The 19231-nt window shown below is 43.3% G+C and overlaps 2 protein-coding genes across 3 annotated transcripts; both read left to right on the top strand.

Annotated features, from left to right (window-relative positions):
- The first annotated feature begins 1042 nt into the window (after nucleotides 1-1042).
- On the top strand, nucleotides 1043-3118 carry LOC109889723 (galectin-related protein A-like). The gene is made up of 4 exons (XM_031835624.1): nucleotides 1043-1081; nucleotides 1139-1227; nucleotides 1663-1849; nucleotides 2162-3118. The coding sequence occupies exons 1-4, from the start codon at nucleotides 1043-1045 to the stop codon at nucleotides 2303-2305; spliced, it is 459 nt and encodes a 152-aa protein (XP_031691484.1). The 3' UTR covers nucleotides 2306-3118.
- Nucleotides 3119-3459: 341 nt separating this feature from the next.
- aftpha (aftiphilin a) lies at nucleotides 3460-18124 on the top strand. 2 transcript variants are annotated; one of them, XM_031829045.1, is made up of 10 exons: nucleotides 3460-3615; nucleotides 5611-7516; nucleotides 8255-8418; nucleotides 8920-9049; nucleotides 9366-9422; nucleotides 9747-9878; nucleotides 11172-11232; nucleotides 12022-12105; nucleotides 12839-12962; nucleotides 16475-18124. In XM_031829045.1, exons 2-10 carry the CDS (start codon nucleotides 5648-5650, stop codon nucleotides 16626-16628), a joined length of 2775 nt encoding a protein of 924 aa, XP_031684905.1. In that variant the 5' UTR covers nucleotides 3460-3615; nucleotides 5611-5647; the 3' UTR covers nucleotides 16629-18124. The 2 variants fall into 2 exon arrangements, with proteins under 2 accessions (XP_031684905.1, XP_020336954.1); XM_020481365.2 differs by lacking the exon at nucleotides 12022-12105.
- Nucleotides 18125-19231: the final 1107 nt, after the last annotated feature.

The raw sequence follows: 19231 nt of genomic DNA, 5'->3' as shown, positions 1-19231 counted from the left end.
CTTTCCACTGCATAAAAAGTGTTATTCATACTTTTGTTTAAAATATATATATATATATATTAATAGGCCCTTATAACAATGCATAATAAATGTAAGGTAGACATAACTGAACGCATTTTGAAATAAATATTTTGTAGCCTACATAAATTGATTGTTGATGTTTACTTTGTAACTTAAAAAGTGCACTGCCCCATTCTATCCCACTATAATTGAAAGAGAGCTGGAGGACAGAAAAGAGAAAACAAAGCTATCTGATTATAGAAAACAAGGATTAGACGGATTAGGTTGTGATTTCGTCAGCAGCTTTCAGGTCAGAAACTAAGCAAGACGCAAAATAGGACGTCGCCGTTCGCAATAACCGCATGCATACATTTTTTTAGCAAATCCCAACATCACCGTCGCTGCTCTAGTCTACCTGTCAGGTCACTTCTGCTGTGCATATTACGTTGGTGCGACAGACAGAGCACCTTTCAGCTCAGCTGATAATTTTTTTTCTCCATTTGGTCAAGATGGTGGAACTGGTAAGTGAATATGAGAAATATGTTTGAATTTATTCACAAGTCTGTGTAACATAGCCCAGGCTTAATAGATACAGACCTTTGGGAAAATTGAATAGATTAATTTAAATATAATAGAATATCAAAATTCCTCAACAAGGTAGGCTACGTTGACTGGATTTAAAGTCGCTCAAGTGCTACTAATTGGCTACTTTATCACTAATTCTCAATGGAATGTAGACTCGAGTTTACCTCCATCTGCTGTAATTTTTCAGCACGTGCTGATCATACGAGCCACACACACACACTGATGTCGACATCATGCAGCAGCATCAATTATTATAGCGCCTTCAATGTGCTCTGTGTTATTTATTAATTTCAACAAGGCAATAGGTGTTTTCATACCAATCTAGGCTATGAAACAAATAGGTGGTTTCATACCAATCTAGGCTATGAAACAAATCTGATAGAAATAAATGCAGTCCAATCTCCCTTGACCAAGAGGTTGTGCAAAGACTGGTAAGCATTTCAATGAACATACCAATATGAACCCTATTCTGAAGAAAGATTTTGAGTACATGAGGGTAAGTTTAACATGACTTCTGGATGTGTGAAGAAAATGTATGGTACTTTGTTCGCAGTCAGTTCCGTTCAGTGGTCATATCACAGGTGGGATGAGGCCTGGAAAGAAGATCATTGTGATGGGGATAGTGAATCCCGAGCCTGACAGGTACATTGGACACACCCACATCATGCCTGCATACCAAATGGCAACTTTTTCACTATACAGTGCACTACTTTTGACCAGAGCCCAGGTCAAAAGTTGTGCACTATAAAGGGGAAAAGTTTCCATTTGGGACGTCTAGCACGACTATCCTTCATCAAATACCAGTTAGCTCAGCTACAAATAATATGTAGTGTGAGAGTATCTTGATGTGGCTTCCATAGAGTACCTTAGAAAAAGTTGTACTGGAATTCTATTGCCATGTGGATTGGGAAAATGCCACCGAAGTTGGGAGGATGAAGTCTAAATGTCAGGATTGTAATCCACTTTGTACAAGGTCAGTAAGTATTGTATATGTAAACAATGAAACACAAAATGCATAACAGACTTAGACTACCTTTTCTAACACACTTACCTTTTTTGGTCTTTGTGGCTACCCAGCTTTGACATCAGTCTGGCCTGTGGGTGTGGCACAGTGGATGAGGCTCCTCCCACTGACGTGGCATTGGAGCTCTGTGCCAAGTTCGAGGACCTCCAGTTCCTACGTAAGGCCTGTGTTTCGGGCACCTGGGGTGACGCTGAGAAGCTCATCCCCTACTTCCCCTTCATCGAGGACCAACCTTTCCGGGTATGGGGAGGATCTTCATTTCTTCTCAGTGGCTCATCTTTGTATTCCACCCTTTGATAGTGTCACTGAATCCTGCAATTTATAGCGTAGGGTTATGATTATAATATAGGTTATAGTGTGGTTATAGCATAGGGTTAGGTTTACATTGGAATAAACAGAAACATTTAATATTGTTTCATACGATTAAGCACATTTTGAGAACACTGAAATAAAGTGTCAGGTGTCATTCAGGTTCAAGAAGGTAACACATGATGTAAGACTCACAATACAACAATATGGCTGAACTTCCTCCCCTCGTTGTTTCTTCCCCAGATCGAGATCCATTGTGAACTACTGCGTTTCCGTGTATTTGTGGATGGACACCAGCTCTTTGATTTTTACCACCGGGTGCAATCCTTACTGGACATTGACACATTAAGGATTAATGGTAGTTTAACCATTACCAAACTCGGATAGAGGGAAGAAGGACTGTGTAGGATGCACCGTACAGAAGTGGTGATGGAACCTTGCCTCCCACAATCCTCACACTTAGCAACAATGTGGACATCGACTTGAAAGCAATGTCTTAGCCTCTTTGAGCCTCAGCTGACAAAATCGATTGCAAAGCAATGTTCTGTCCCTGGATTTTCTATAGGATGTAGCCTACATATTTCTGTTAGTCGTGATTTATTTTTTGTTTCATGGTATTGAGTGCTGTTGGTTTGAGATGGTCATGAAATAAAAAAGCTTCCAGGGTAAAAAGAAAACTTTAAAAGATCAGAGATCTTGAGCAATACATTTGTTGGTGTTAATGAAAGCTCTCAGGAGGAATTACATACGCACACATACTGCTCTGAACATGAGGATGAAAATGACATTTAAATAAAGGACATAGTGTGTCCTTTATTTTTTTACATTTTGATTATATTGATTAACTTATAACTACAATATACTACACATTTCAGTATGATATAATATTTAAGTGTAATTGGAAATTAATAATTGAGTGGTTATGAAGTAATTAATAATTCTGTGGGGTATTATGCTTACACGGTGACCTTTCAGTTCTTCAATAATTAAATTACATTTCTTTTGTATCATGGCATATTACAATAATTTCATGAACTATGCCAGTAGATTATATTGCAGGGGCACAGGTTATTATTAAAGAGTAGAATGGTGATTTTCTATTCCCTCGCCTTGATGCTTGACAATGTCTGTGTACGTTGAGAAGCTCTTTCAGTGGCCTATTCATTTTCAATTAAAATATTTGAATGTGTCATAAATTAATCTGTTAATTTTGGAAATGTGGATTGTTTCAAATTGAAATGATTGAGGACTATTATAGGCCAAAAGAAAGGAATGCAGTACAGTATCTTTTTGTTGCTCAGTTGACCAGATGCTTGAATGGGAGACCTAAAAGAAGCCCCCAATTTAGTTGAGTCATTTTCTATTAAGGTATCTTTACCTTAACTCAAGTGTGACAATTGGGTACTACTCAGTATTACTACTGCCAGTGCAGATGGATTTTGGATGCAGATTATTCTCCACTCGTCCATGCGCTCCAGTATGCTCTGCTTCCAAAGTAGAGGAAAACCAAAAGGTCTTGTTGCATGCTGGGTAATATTCGGAGAGCGAAGGGGCCAAAGTAGGATCATCATCATAACCAGCTGACTCAACCTTAGCTAGTTGTCTCAGTCAGAACGAAACCACCTTGCTGTCTTGTTTTAAGTCTGAAAAGTGTCCACTTCATCTGAACCATGGGAATGAATGGTCAAGATATTAAGGTATGCCGAAACGTTTATTGGTACACTGCCAACCTACCCGGATACGTTGAGACTAGCTAAGGCAAGCAAGCTAACGAGAGATGGGAGGACAACTTGATAGCTAGCTAACAGTTAGCTACAAATGCCTGTGTATTAGCAAACTAGCTAGCGAGCATCAAAACGACCTACCTAGCTACTTTGTCACTTCTGCCCTCGATCTCGAATCAACGTAGAAAAATAGTTTCATAATATTTTAGCCTACTGCCAGTTTGCTATCCCATTCGCATAGACTGCCAAGTTGTTGTTATTAGCTTGCTAGCTACGACATTTGTGCTGGCTAGTGGTAGCTAGCTACACTGGCTACGTATCTAGCCAGCTAGCTAGCTATCCCCTCTGCCTTCCCCATCTGATGGAGAGTAAGGTGTATGCCAGCCATGGCCTGTTTTCCATTCTAAGACTGGCTGGCACTTAACGTTATGGTAATTTAACTGTTAGTTAGCATAATCAAAGTGATTTATTCAGCTAACGTTAGTTAACTAACTATCTGGTTAACGTTAGCTATTTGGCTAGCAACTAATTTGCTTCCAGTTGTTAGCTACTGTAGCTACCTAACCAATCTTTGCTCGGCTAAAATTGAGCTAAATAGCTAGGTTGTGGGTTAAGTATATAGTAGGAAACAAACGATCATAGGGAGGGTTGCGTGTTCTCTTTTTGTTTACCCGGAGGTTTCTAGGTAGTGGTCTGTCATCACCTGTCAGTTTTAGTCTTGTTGGCAGACAGTCTAATTTGGTGAACGAATAGCTAACTAGCTGGACAGGGTGTTGGAGGACACCTGTTTCTGATGTGTTAATTAGTTAACAATGTTGTATTATAAACAGATTCATGTTGCATTATAATATGTTGTATTGTAAACATCCATGACGCATACCATTTCATGCAATCAGAGTGCCCATAATAAAACAATAGGCAGTGCTATTTGTTGTGAATAGCAATACATAGCTATCATCAGATTATTTGCCTTTAATGACATCTTGCTTTCTTACACAGTATCAGAAGCCACTTCATTTAGCCTAGAGTTTTAACAATGTTTTAAATGCTTTTCAAGGTTCCATGTCAAGGCTTACTAGGCCTAAGATATCTAGTCAAGACTTCATGGGCATGAATTCTCTGTTCTAAAACATTTGTGTCCAGTTTTGACTCAGAACTGTACTTTCAGCCCTCTAGTCTGGATGCGAGTAAAGCACAATTTAGGCTTAAGAGTGCATTGTGCAAGTTTAGCCTTGAGCATACAAAAAGAACATCAATAGTTATTCTTTTTTCTGTGCCCTATGTCTGGTTTAGTGATGAATTTGAAATTGTCTCTAAGTCTAATATTTCAAAAGGAAGCATTCTACATATCTTGACAGGCCTATGTCAATATACAAATACTACATGCACACAACCCTTAGGTCAATGCAAACACAAATTGGGTACAAAGTTCATTGGTTGAAGTAATTAGGCCAGTAGGATAAACACACAAAATATTTGTACTGATAAAAGAAATTGTAGCTCATTTTCAGTTCTCATTTGCTACTATTTAGGTAGGTCCAGGTCGCAATTGAGAACTTGTTCTCAACTTGCCTACCTGGTTAAATAAAGATGAAATATTTTTTTTTAAAAGGTCATAAGAAATGAGCGCTCAACATTGCCTTTCGGGCCTTTTCTACATGACAACGCCACTTTGCTATTATTACTTAATTACTGTCAATTTGAAAACTATCTGTCCACTCTTAGCCTGGAGAGCTTTTGGTAATTTAATTTAGGTTAAGGCTGAAGCAACACACCGGGCAAAGAAAACAGCCTAGATCCTAGACTCCATCAGAGACCACTTCTAGGTCTGTAGGCTAACATGTTGTCGTTTTGTATATTCAGACATTTTAGCCTTCAGAAATCAGTTTTAAGAGAGAAAAATTAAATTGCTTGCATTTATGTGCCCTTCATTGTTTCAGTCACCATGACTAGTGTCTTCCCCTCTAGGTGTAACCTCAAGGCGTAGTGTGACTGCTTTAGGACCATGGAGCCGGACGTGATCCGCATGTACTCCTCCTCCCCACCCCCAATGGAGGATGGAGCTGAGGAAGAGGACGACGAGTTTGGGGACTTTGGGGGCTTCTCTGGAGTTCCGACCAGCGCCAGCTTCACTGAGTTTGACACCCCAGCGACCTTCAACCAGACCGCAGCCTTGGCCGCCACCTCACCACCGGAACTCCTCAACAATGGAGGGGTGGTTGGGTTGTCAAAACTCAGCTCAGGTCCCGTGGGAAGGGGTCCTGTGGTCAAGTGCTCCAATTCCAAGTCAAATGGTGTCGTGCCGGGAGGCTGCCAGTACGACTGTCCTTCAGAGAGAACTGTGAATGTGGAGGAGTTAAAAAAGCTTGCCGACCACACTCGAGCCAATAATCATTCTACCTCCCTGGACATATCTGGGAGGAGTCAGACTGACAACATAGACAAGCCTGTCGTTTGCAATGGTGGGGTCCCGGAAGTTCTGACCAACGGCTTTGCAACTTTTGAAATAGAGGGAAGCACATCTTTGCAGAATTCGATCCACTCTAAAAAGAAAGGAACCACCACAGAGTGTGCAGACGACTGCCCTCCCAGGAGCCCCGAGGACGACTTTGCGGATTTCTCGGCCTTTTCTAACGCAGACGTTCAAGGACTCTCCAGCAAGGTGACAAACCGCACCAGCGAGAACTTGGACAATCGCAACAGGGACGAACGGCTGGCAGAGGACGCCTGCCAGCAACAGAGGCAGCAGGTGCACTCTAATGTAGAACAGGGAATCAGCTCAGGGGACATTGTCAGGGACACTCGCATTATAACTGGATCCAACGACATCGCTGGCTCTGATTCTCTAACTCACCCTGCTGAGGCTCGAGACACTGGCGAAGGCTTGAGCAACGGGGACGGGGGCTTTCAAAGAGACACTGCTAACTCTGAACAAAGGAACGTAGAGCCGGACTTTGCACACAAGCACTCTGCTACTGAGGTGGTTATTAGTGAGGATTCTGCCCCAGAGGAGGTTTGTAGTGAGGATTCTACCCAAGAGGTGGTTTGTGGCGAGGACTCTGCCTCTAAGGCACTTTATGTTGACAAACCGGTCGCCCAGAATGGTGTGGTTTTGGAGCAGTTGGAAGAGGAGGCAGAAGAAGAGAAGGCAGGTGTCAGTGAAACCCGGGTTTTCCCCAATATAGACGATGAAGATGGGAATGGCGAGCAAGCAGACGAGAAGCCGGGGTCCGGAAACGAAACAGAAACAGAAACTGAAACATCTTTCGGCCGACCTCTGTCCACGGATGCCCTTGAGGAGTACGGCGACATCAGCACGACGGGCTCGGTGCCCACGCCGCCTCCCCAAGAGGAGACGGCCACACCTGCTGACCACAGCCAACTGCTGGAGGACGACGACGACGGTGAAGACTTTGGTGACTTTGGAGACTTTGGGGATGTGGGCTCTTTTAGCGGACAGGGCTTTGCTGAATTTGACCAGCCAGAGTTGCAACTAGAGGAACAACCTGCACCTCTCACACAGGAACTAGTGGACAAAGATTTTGGTGATTTTGACGCCCCCAACAGCCACACTGGTGGTGGGAAGGCAATTGAGAACGAAGATGGGGGGAAGTTTGCAGATTTTCCCGGCAGCGACAGTTTTGCAGACTTTAGCTCGGTTCCTGTTGGTGCGGACCCTGATGCAGATGCTGGTTGGAATGCCTTTGATGAGCCTGAACAGGGTCAAGAGGATGGCGATTCCTGGGCTGCATTTGGAGAGGAGCCGACCACCACTGCTCCTTTGGAAATGGGTGAAGACAAGTGGCAGGAGAATGAGCCTGTAGCAGCCCGTCCATCCAGCAGCCATCAGATCAGTAGAAGAGACAGTCAATCTGTAAGTTTTTCTGTGCGAGTTTGGCCACTCAGGGTTTGAACTCGGTTCTCCCGCGCACCACAATAACATATTACGCCTCTGAGCTAAAGGCTCAGGGAGCCAATACAAGTTGTCAAGTCTCAGGCAAGATAACTCCGAACCACCTCTGTAGCATTCAGAAATGTAGCATACTTGACAGGAAGGTAGTGGTGTTTAAAAACCCATCTTACTGTAATCGAAGGCGCCCTATTGAATGTTGTTGTATTGCACTATCCAGGAAAAGTATGCTCAGTGACACTCTTAGGGGAATTCTGACGCTCTCGTGACGTTTATCACTAGAGTGGTAAGAGAGCCGTACACGTGTCCTCCCTTAGGAATGTGACCAGACAGGGAGTTCCACCTTTTCAAGTACATACCATTTAACAATGCCCCTCCTTGTCCTTGCTAGTGGAGTCAAGCACGACAACTTATTCAAGATTTGAAATGTGTTGATTGAATCACGTCAGTGTTAGTCATTGTTGAACATAATAGAATGCAGCTTTATTGTCCATCGAAGCTCAAATATGAATTTATGTTGCCTGTCTATTGTATTGTGCATCTCCTGTACAGCAATGAGGCTAGCTGCCAAAAGTGGTAACAAAAGACTTATTCAACCCGTATCTTATTGAGCAATATTGATTGTTATAACGTGTTTGTTATGTCACTGAGCCAGTCTCTTATTCAACAACGTTGGTTGTTATCATGTGTTTGTTATATCAGGCGGCCCTTTGCAGTCGGCTAGAGAAGCTTTTTCAGGAAATGTTCCCCGACGCACCTGCCCCGCAGGTGGGGGTGGAGGTGGTCCCTCTCAAAACCCTACTGGAGCCTCCTGCGAGGTTACAGCAGGAAGAGCATGAAATGAAGAGCGGTGTGCCAGACAATGGGTGAGAGAAATACCCCCCTTTTTTTAATGAGGGCTGGGACGGTACCAGTATTGCAGTATTTTTTTCCATGGCAAAAATTAAAACACGAAGCAGGCCAAACTCTTTGATCCATAAAAACCTGCTGTATGTAAAATATTGTGTGCTATAACTTTGAAAATAAACAAATGTGACTCTGGATGACAACGTAATTAGTTTGTTTCCGACATTAGGGCTGTTTTCCTAAAGAAATTAAACCGCTTCGTGTTTTGTTTCCTTGCCACGATACTAACGGGTATCAGGATACTAGTGTCGTCCCGACCCTAATATCCCATAACTACACACAATCTCATCAATACACAGAAAGACTCACCAGGTCTGTTCTATCTTTTTTTATACAACACAAATATACTGTTACTGTGTCTGTATACTATGCGGTCAATAATTTTTTGCGTATTACTATGATGTATTTAAAATTCAAATTAAATTACATTCCTGCTTTGTCATCGTCGTCTGTTGCTACAGGGCCGTGGGGGACGTGTTGTGGAGGCAACTGCTGGACATCCACGAGGCGTTTGGCCTGCGACACCAGTGGGGAGGCTCGCACAGCAACAAGACACTACTCTGCTCCCTGGGCATCGACATTAGGAACATTGTGAGTTTTGCCGCCAGTCAGCAGTCATCACATTGTCTGTATCTCAAATGGAACCTTCCTGCTGTAACTCATAGGGCTCTGGTCAAAAGTAGTGCACAATATAGGGAATAGGGTGCCATTTGGGACATGCCACTCCCCCTTTCTGTGACCGTTGTCCTTTTTTTATTAATGGCTCTGTGAAGAAAAACACGAACCATGATTGTATTGCGAGAATGTTTAGACTTTTCTTCTGTCAAATGAAAAAGGCTGTTTGTAAGACTATTTGCAGCAGAGAGCAGACAAATGATTGTGAAATGTGCTCTGTGTTTCCCCACAGCTGTTCACAGGTCAGAAGAAGCAGCCAGTAATAGTTCCCATGTATGCTGCCAGCCTGGTGAGTTAACTATGCGCTGCAAGGATGTATTCATCTCCCCCTTCAAACCACCTACTCGCTCCCTCAATTGTTTTTGCCCCTCTTGTAGAAACGGACCAAGAGACAAATTAACCCAAGGATTATAAAATGTATTAAAAAAAAAATCTGGTGACATTTCTGTCAACTGGTTGCAAAAAGTTTTTCACTGGCATATCCTACAAATATATGGTTTCAACTTTCCGGGAACCTTCCCAAATTCCCAGGTTTTAAATAGAATATCTCAACCCAATACACATACCAGTATTTAGTACGTTTAGGATGTAACCCTGCCTCTCTGTTACCTAGGGCATGCTGGAACCCACCAAAGAGCCAGTAAAACCCATATCAGCGGCAGAGATGATCACGTCCATAGCACAACAAGCACCTCCAGTGGCCCCTGCAGAGATCATAAGCACTAGTCCACCAGACACAGCCCAGGTTGGACTCCTACATTGAATCAGTATGGTCCTTTTGGGGTACAATGTTTGGAATTTTGATGTTTTGTGTTTTTTCAGGCCTTTATTTAGATGCATTTCTTCTCATCAGTAGTATATGATTATATACCAGGGCTCTCCAACCCTGATCCTGGAGAGCTACCATCCTGTAGCTTTTCAATCCAACCCTAATATAGCACATCCGATTCTAATAATTAGCTGGTTGATCAGCAGAACCAGGTTAGTTACAAACTGGGGTTGGGGCGAAAACCTAGAGGAGAGTTGCTCTCCACCAACAGGGTTAGAGAACCCTGGTGGTATATACTGTATTGCAGAGGAGGCTGGTGGGAGGAGCTATAGGAGGACGGGCTCAATTTTGATTGACTGCAATGGCATAAATGGAACCGTGTCGAAACATATGGATCCAGATGTTTGACTCTGTTCCCTTTATTCCATTCCAGCCTTTATAATGAGCCCGTCCTCCTATAGCTCCTCCCACCAGCCTCCACTGCTGTATTGTCTGTAAGGCCAGTTGTCACAGCTGTATACAATGAATAGAGAGAGTTTGTTTATATATGTGTTCTACGGTAATTGGTCTAATGTAGAACCTGAGGTGCTTTTCAAACAAATTATACAAAAGTTGAGTTCCTGCCCCACAAGATGCGCAGGCATTGCATCAACCCATGGTAGCGTGCCACGTCATCGACTGTGCAGCTGGGCATCATATGGGTTGCGTTCCCCTGCTCAGACATCGCATGCATCATCCAATGGTTGGGTGCCACATCTTCAACTGTGTCATCGACTGACTGATTGCTATAACATATGATGTTGGTAAGCTGATACGTAAAATACCTATCCAGTCATTGTAATATTTGGGAGGTGTCAGCAACGCCTGGGCAGAGGAACGTGTCCATGAAATGGTAAGCTGATAGATTAAATACCTATCCAGGCGTTGTAAAATATGTCATCGGTCCGCAATGTAGTCTGGTAGGAACTCAACCTTAGACTGCTGAGTTGTTGTAAAGGTAGAAGCCAGGGGAGGACGGCTCATGTTAATGACTGGAATGGAGTGAATGGAATGGCATCAAACCAAGTGTTTGATGTATTTGATTCCATTCCACTGATTCCGCGAGCCCGTCCTCCCCAATTAAGGTGCCACCAACCTCCTTTGGTAGAAGCAGTCCATTAGCAGGCTTCCTGAACATCTGCATAGGCGAATCACCTGTTGACAAAGCTGTTGTCTTTTACTGAGTGTCTCCACCTTCTTCTGAGCTGGTTTGTTCCCTCTCCTCACCAGGAAGCGCTCCCGCCCGTCCAGTTTGACTGGAGCAGCAGTGGCCTTACTAACCCCCTGGACGGTAGGTCCCTCCCCCAAACCACCTGCTAAGTTAATGAACCATTGTCTCTTTCCAGAGCTAACCTATTCCTTTTTTCCACCACTCAAACTGTTTTGTCCAAACACACAAGCCGCCTAAACCTATTTTTGCCTGTTGTCTTCCGTTAACTTCCATGGAACAACATCGTCTGATGTTTACTTCATCAACCATTGGTCATTACATGTTACAGTTTTACAGAGTTACGTGGATTTTGCTGTGAGGACTATAGTATAAGATTACAGAAAATTCTTATCTTACATGCTCTAAGATTTTGTGTATTTCATTGCCATATTGGACCATTTCTGATTTCACTTGTCATATCCAGACGCATAAAACATATTTATCTCATCAAATCTTCTCCTTATGCCTTTATTATTTTGCAATTCAGCTAAATGATCTGCACGGTTCATGCTACAAAGCCATGATGGCCGTTCATGCTTCAAAATGTCAACACAGATTTTTCATTAACCGGTATAACCACAATATTTTCTCATTAACACAGCTACGTCAGTTAGCTTGCCCTGGGTCATGTTCATTAGGCATCAAACCTGGTACCTGGATTTAAGAAATTTCTGGACTTAATTTTCAGTTGCAAAATGTCTTCAAACATTTCTTGCCCACTGAACATGACCCATGTGCTCTTTCTTTGTAACTAATAATAATGACCAGCTCAGCTGCATGTCTTCTAAGTGCGTCTCTTTCCTGACTACTTCTTCTGTGTTATAACCCACTGCCGCCTCGGTCTGCCTGTTTGCTATGTTGAATGTCAAGCGAGCGGAGGCTCGTCTCTGCTCAACCTCGATTTCTTTGGGCCTGTGGAGGACTCTGGCCCAAGCAGCTCCACCTCCATCCCAGGTCAGCACAGGAAACTCCAACCCCCTGACTGCCAGAGTCTTTCATACATTTGTCTGAATCCCAAATTGACCGTACACCCTATTCAGAGACCGGAGAGGATTGGATCGGGGTAAACAATACAGTGATAATTCCAGCTATCTAATCATAAGGCAAGGTGGATCTACTATCATTATATGGCTTACACCCATTGAATCCTCTGAGGTCTTCACAGGTACACAAGGTGTAGAGGTCTAGGAGTCCATTTGGGATAAGTCCTTATTCTTTCCCCGATTCCTCGTGTCCTCTTACCTCTCTGTCAAAATGCACCAGGGGAGGTCAGAGAGGAGGAAGCTTGGATCTTCTCCAATGAGTTTTGGGAAAGAGGAGAGGAATGAGGGACGATGCGAGGAATCGAGGAAGGATGCTTGTGAAAGAGCCTCTGCCGTACTCACAGATTTCTCTTCTACTATTTGTTTTAGATTTATTTGCTTAGATACTGACCTCACTAAATCAAGCTCTTCTTTTTTCTATGTGTTAATATTACCAACTGAATCAAAGTATTTGGGAATTGGCTACACTGTTTTTATAAAGTGCACCCCCCTCCCTTGTTTTGAGTGGAATATTGGACTGTGTATATGTCTCAACTAGCTCCCTATTCCGTATATAGTGCACTACTTTTGACCAAAGTAGTGCACTATATAGGGGATAGGCTGCCATTTGGGATGCAGACATTATAATGTGTTTGTGTGGTTAGGTGTGGACCCGGAGCTGTACGAGCTAACAACTGCTAAACTGGAACCCAGTGGCTCTGGGAGCCGTGTGGCTGACGCCTTCGCCCGCCTTATGTCTACTATGGAGAAGACCAGCACCTCTACCAGGTTGGTCTATTATTGCACCTCAGACCAGCACCTCTACCAACCAGGTTGGTCTATTACTGCATCTCAGACCAGCACCTCTACCAACCAGGTTGGTCTATACTGCACCTCAGACCAGCACCTCTACCAGGTTGGTCTATTACTGCACCTCAGACTAGACTACCTCAAAAAGGTATGCATGCAGGGCCGTGCACAGACCTTTCATGGGGAAGGTGCTCAAAATGATCCCCCCCCCTTAAACAAAATAATCTACTTTCATAAGCTCTGGCGAAGGCCGTGAGGCCGATACATAAGCTTATTATTATTATTAGCTGATACTACCAAGAGCAGTGTGCGGTTTCCTTTTTCCTTCATATAATTCATATCTTGAAATTCACAACAGACTAACTGCCTCTAGTGCACTTTTGTAACATTTTACCATATGCCTATTTATTTCTGCAACACGCTCACTCTTCACAAATTGTAAGCAAGCTACATCACAGTGCCTCCTAAAGACATGATTGACATCGGGAAAAGAGGGTGGGCTATCAGCTGATCGTTGATGATTGGTGTAAATCTGCTAGTTAGCTAGCTCGATTATTATTTTACACATTTTACTCAAGCGCACAAATGATTGAAGTGACGGGCTACTTTGACACTGAGCATCAGAGATCAATAAAGATGACCTTGTCATAAATCCATCAATAGCTTAGGCCTAGGTGTGTGGAAACACATATTGTACAATATGATGAGGAAATTATAGTCCTAAAACGGGGTGGCAAACTTGACGACGTCACAACGACCTGGAGCAGTGGGTTCAGAACAACAATGACAAAAACTATAAAAAAAATAAAAGGGCACTTGGCGAGTGGGAGGGCAAAGGGGGGCAGGTGCTCAGGCACCGGTAGACCGCTATCTGCACATGCCTGTATGCTTTGGATCAAAACGCCTGCTAAATGGCATATATTACAAATGGCACCCTATTTCCTTTATAGTGCGCTACCTTTGACCAAAAGTTGTACACTATAAAGGGAATAAGGTGCCATTTGGGATGTGACCAGAGTCTATTGCACCCATTGGAGATGGAGAGTAGCAAAACAATACAAATCCAGAGTTCTAACTTAACCAACATCTCACTCCCAAACATGAAATCAAGTTTTATTTGTCACATGTGCCGAATACAACTGGTGTAGACTCTACAGTGAAGTGCTTGCTTACGAGCCTTTCCCAGCAATGCAGAATTTTTAAATATTAAATAGTTACACAAGGAATAAAATGCACAATAAAATACACCTGAATGGAGCTATATACAGGGAGTACCAGCACCAGATCAATGTGGATCTATATACAGGGAGTACCAGTACCAGATCAATGTGGATCCATATACAGGGAGTACCAGTACCAGATCAATGTGCAGTAATTGGGTAAGTAATGATGCTATAAAGAGGATAACGTCAATATATTTGCCATTAGTTAGAGCTAATACTTTTTAAGTCAAAAGTTACTTAGTTAAATGGCGAACAGACGTAAACAACCCTGGTATTTATAGACATGCATGGCTTGAACCACATTCTAGTGGTGACCCTTTGAAACAGTTGGTCCACTAGATGGAGACAGATTTTCTAACGCCTCTGTCGGAGCCCCTTACATCAGCATGCAGACAGAATGTAGACTCAGCAAAAAAAGAAACATCCTCTCACTGTCAACTGCGTTCATTTTCAGCAAACTTAACATGTGTAAATATTTGTATAAACATAAGATTCAACAAACTGACACAGAAACTGAACAAGTTCCACAGACATGTGAGTAACAGAAATTGAATGTGTCCCTGAACAAAGGAGGGGGGGGGTCAAAATCAAAAGTAACAGTCAGTATCTGGTGTGGCCACCAGCTGCATTAAGTACTGCAGTGCATCTCCTCCTCATGGACTGCACCAGATTTGCCAGTTCTTGCTGTGAGATGTTACCACACTTTTCCACCAAGGCACCTGCAAGTTCCTGGACATTTCTGGGGGGAATGGCCTAAGCCCTCACCCTCCGATCCAACAGGTCCCAGGTGTGGTCAATGGGATTGAGATCCGGGCTCTTCGCTGGCCATGGCAGAACACTGACATTCCTGTCTTGCAGGAAATCACACACAGAACGAGCAGTATGGCTGGTGGCATTGTCATGCTGGAGGGTCATGTCAGGATGAGCCTGCAGGAAGGGTACCACGTGAGGGAGAAGGATGTCTTCCCTGTAACGCACAGTGTTGAGATTGCTTGCAGTGACAACAAGCTCAGTCTGATGATGCTGTGACACACCGCCCCAGACCATGAAGGACCCTCCACCTTCAAATCGATCCCGATCCAGAGTATAGATCCTTCGACGATAAACGCGAATCTGACCTTCACCCCTGTTGAGACAAAACCGTGACTCGTCAGTGAAGAGCACTTTTTGCCAGTCTTGTCTGGTCCAGCGACGGTGGGTTTGTGCCCATAAGCGACGTTGTTGCAGGTGATGTCTGGTGAGGACCTACCTTACAACAGGCCTACAAGCCCTCAGTCCAGCCTCTCCCAGCCTATTGCGGACAGTCTGAGCACTGATGGAGGGATTGTGTGTTCCTGGTGTAACTCGGGCAGTTGTTGCCATCCTATACCTGTCCTGCAGGTGTGATGTCCGGATGTACCGATCCTGTGCAGGTGTTGTTACACATGTTCTGACACTGCGAGGACGATCAGCTGTCCGTCCTGTCTCCCTGTAGCGCTGTCTTAGGTGTCTCACAGTACGGACATTGCCATTTATTGCCCTGGCCACATCTACAGTCCTCATGCCTCCTTGAAGCATGCCTAAGGCACGTTCACGCAGATGAGCAGGGACCCTGGGCATCTTTCTTTTGGTGTTTTTCAGAGTCAATAGAAAGGCCTCTTTAGTGTCCTAAGTTTTCATAACTGTGACCTTAATTGCTTACCATCTGTAAGCTGTTAGTGTCTTAACGATCGTTCCACAGATGCATGTTCATTAATTGTTTATGGTTCATTGAACAAGCATGGGAAACAGTGTTTAAACCTTTTACAATGAAGATCTTTGAAGTTACTTTAGATTTTTACAAATTATCTTTGAAAGACAGGGTCCTGAAAAATGGAAGTTTCTTTTTTTTGCTGAGTTTATATGGGAGTGAGACAGACATCTGTAGTAGCAACCAGAGAGAGCTTGCTACATCTTGGCTCTTTCTCAATTCTCTTTACTTGATATCTCGTGTCCCTTTTTCTCTCCTCTGAGAACATCCTTCTCCAATGCGTGTTGAGAAGGATGTGGGGAAAGAGGGCACAAGGAATCGAGGAAAGAGATTTAAGAGGCGAAGTCCATTAGAATCTGACTGTGGCACATTCATTTAGTGAAGGGGGAATGTGTGTCCCAAATGGCACCCTATTCCCTATGCACCTCGGTCAAAAGTAGCACACCCCAAAGGGAATATGGTGCTATTTTAGGATGCATCCTATATCTGTGTGTTTTCCAATAAAAATGGTGTCCCTCTCCTTCTCTCGGATTCTGCAGAAAGCCCCGTAAAGAAGAGAACCTAAGTGAGGAGGCATTGAAGGTGATTTCAGGGTTACCAGACCTGTCCTTCATGCAGGCCAAGGTGCTGATGTTCCCTACCACGTTGACCCCCCTGGGCTGCTCCTCTGACCCTGACCACATACCTGACTGATCCCCCCCCCCCCCTTCTCTTCTCCTTATCACTGTCTGTCATTCTATCGCTATATCATGAAGTTATCATTTTTGCTTCCATGCCTTCATTGTTTTGTCATTTTCTCCCTTTTATTTGTTATTTTCAGTTTTAATCAAGTGAAGCATTTACCGATTGTCCTTGTGAATGGAGAATGGTTAGTCAGACCTGGACTAGGCTAAGCCTGTAAAGCGAAGCTTCGTCAATAGCAGAACAAGAGAACATATTAAAACAGTTTAACTTCTAGATCAAGGTCCTAGAGAGAGGTCGTTTGTTAATAATAGGAGAATCAATGTGTACATAATCAGGGACGAATTGCGTTGTTTTTCGAAGGTGGCTTTTACGTGTGTCAATGTTCATCTTTGAATGGAAATGAAACACTGGTTGAACCTCTTCAAAGGGAGGCGGGATATACACTGAGTGTACAAACCATTAGGAACACCTTCCTAATATTGAGTTGCACTTCCTTTTGCCCTCAGAACATTTGGGCATGGACTCTACAAGGTGTCAAGCGTTCCACAGGGATGCTGACCCATGTTGACTCCAATGCATCCCACAGTTGTCAAGTTGGCTGGCACACACATACACAATCCGTCTCAATTGTCTCCAGGCTTAAAAATCCTTCTTTAACATGTCTCCCCCCCTTCATCTACACTGATTTGAAGTGGATTTAACAAGTGACATAAAAATGGGATCATAGACCGACCAGGTGAAAGCTGTCAGGTAGTCCTGTTTTGTTCACTCAGTGTATGACTATACAAATATATATGACTTGAAACCACACTGCCTGCAAAATCCAGCTGAATGTTTTTTTCCCCTGTTAATGGCCTTAGTTTTATTTTGTCATTTTACATAGGGCCTAGATTTCTTAACCCATGCTAAAAATGCGTTACTGTATGCTCATTCTTTAAGTCTGCGATTTAACTGTAGCCCACTTTTTTTCTTATGCCTCCCATTGGTGCAGTCCGTCACAGACAACTGCTTTGTGTTGAATTCTTTTAACTTTTTTTCCTGATTTGGGGACGGGTGGTAAAAAGGGGGAGATCATGTTTTATTGGTTTAAACCACTGACAGATTGAAATGACTATCAGTATCATAGCTGGTCTGAGTGAAGGTCGGCCTACATTACAAGGGAATAAGGGACCAATTTCTGCTTCCACACTTATGAAGTGCTTTTTAAAATTTTGTTGTCATTCTCTACCAATTTTTTGTTGTTGCTATTTGTTTTACCACTGTCAACCTGTTCCCAGGAGGATTTTGCACATTGTAAAGATGAAATGGATGTAATCATAGTTCACTGTGGCTTTAGACTGTGTACTATGGACTGTAAAATGTATGGGGAAAATTCCTATGGAAAGAATGATTAACTTGAAGAGCCTGTAAAAAGGTTAACATGCATGCCCGGGTTCTTATCAAACTTAAGTGTGTAAATTTACTTTTAGTGTACACAAGAAATTAAAAAATAATTTAAGAAAGTGCTCAATGGTCCTTTATGTTCCATTACTCCTCCCAACAGGGAATGAATTCATACAGGAGTCTCGTGCATTTTGTATTTACTAATTAACTCTTGAGTGGGCCTCATTTAAAACCAGGCCTAGAGAAACAATGTTCATATACGGTTTTAATTCCTAGCCATTGGTCTTGGTCACTCGTGCTGAAAGGGAAAGTCTGGGTAACAGTGTGGTCTTACGAAGAGGACACATCACACTGGACTTGGGGCCAGGACTCTAGCCAGCTTGACCAGCAAACAACCATCCAACTTGTTTTAGACTGGGTACCAAAAAACCAATGCTTGGTGTGTCTAGGGGTCCAAGGACTGTCCATAACCTGTGTATAGAAGAGCAAGCATGGACAGGTATAAGCATGTATATAGGTATGTACCCTGAGGCAGGCAGCTTAGCTTCTAAATGCTGACCACCTTGGTCAGTCAGCTGAGGTGATGGCAAGTATATTAAAGAAATCAAAAAGGTCCATCAAAAGGGAATTGGATCCCAAATCAGTCCAATCCGGTTTGATGTGCAGGAGCAGACCAAACGACCAGGTCTCACCTCTTCCAAAGGGTTTTGAAAAGGACAGGAGTCGTCAAGGGCCTTCTCAATTCCTGTGTTCTTTCTCGCCTCATTTTGAAAAAGGTCAAAAAGGTAAGAGGTGGGGAGGAGAGGGAACGTCGACAGAAATGTGCTTGTTTGAAATTAGATGGTCCTTCACTCGTCATCAGGCAAATTACATTTACAGGGGTGGATCACAAAATGTGTAAAGTGGAAGTTTAATGCAATACATTTTATAGATAAAATAGCATTGTTTTTAAACGTGCATGATTTTCTAACTCTGACAATACAACAGCTGATTCAAAGGGGGTGTGGCAGATAACACTTCCATGGTGGGATACACTGGTGCTTTCTCGTCAAAAGGAGGCTATCGAGGTGAGGAATGTATTCCATTTGCCTACTAACGAAATCACACTCGAACCACATTGGTTTTCAGGTCACGGAGGACAGACTTTTGCCTAAACGAGAAAACCCCAAGGAAATTCACCCATGGCACCCGGAAGTCCTGAACCAAAGAGTGCAGACTAGCCCTGCCCT

The sequence above is a fragment of the Oncorhynchus kisutch genome, linkage group LG1, assembly GCF_002021735.2.
Source record: "Oncorhynchus kisutch isolate 150728-3 linkage group LG1, Okis_V2, whole genome shotgun sequence".
Taxonomy (NCBI): Eukaryota; Metazoa; Chordata; class Actinopteri; order Salmoniformes; family Salmonidae; genus Oncorhynchus; species Oncorhynchus kisutch.
This window is presented reverse-complemented; position numbering and strand designations above follow the sequence as displayed.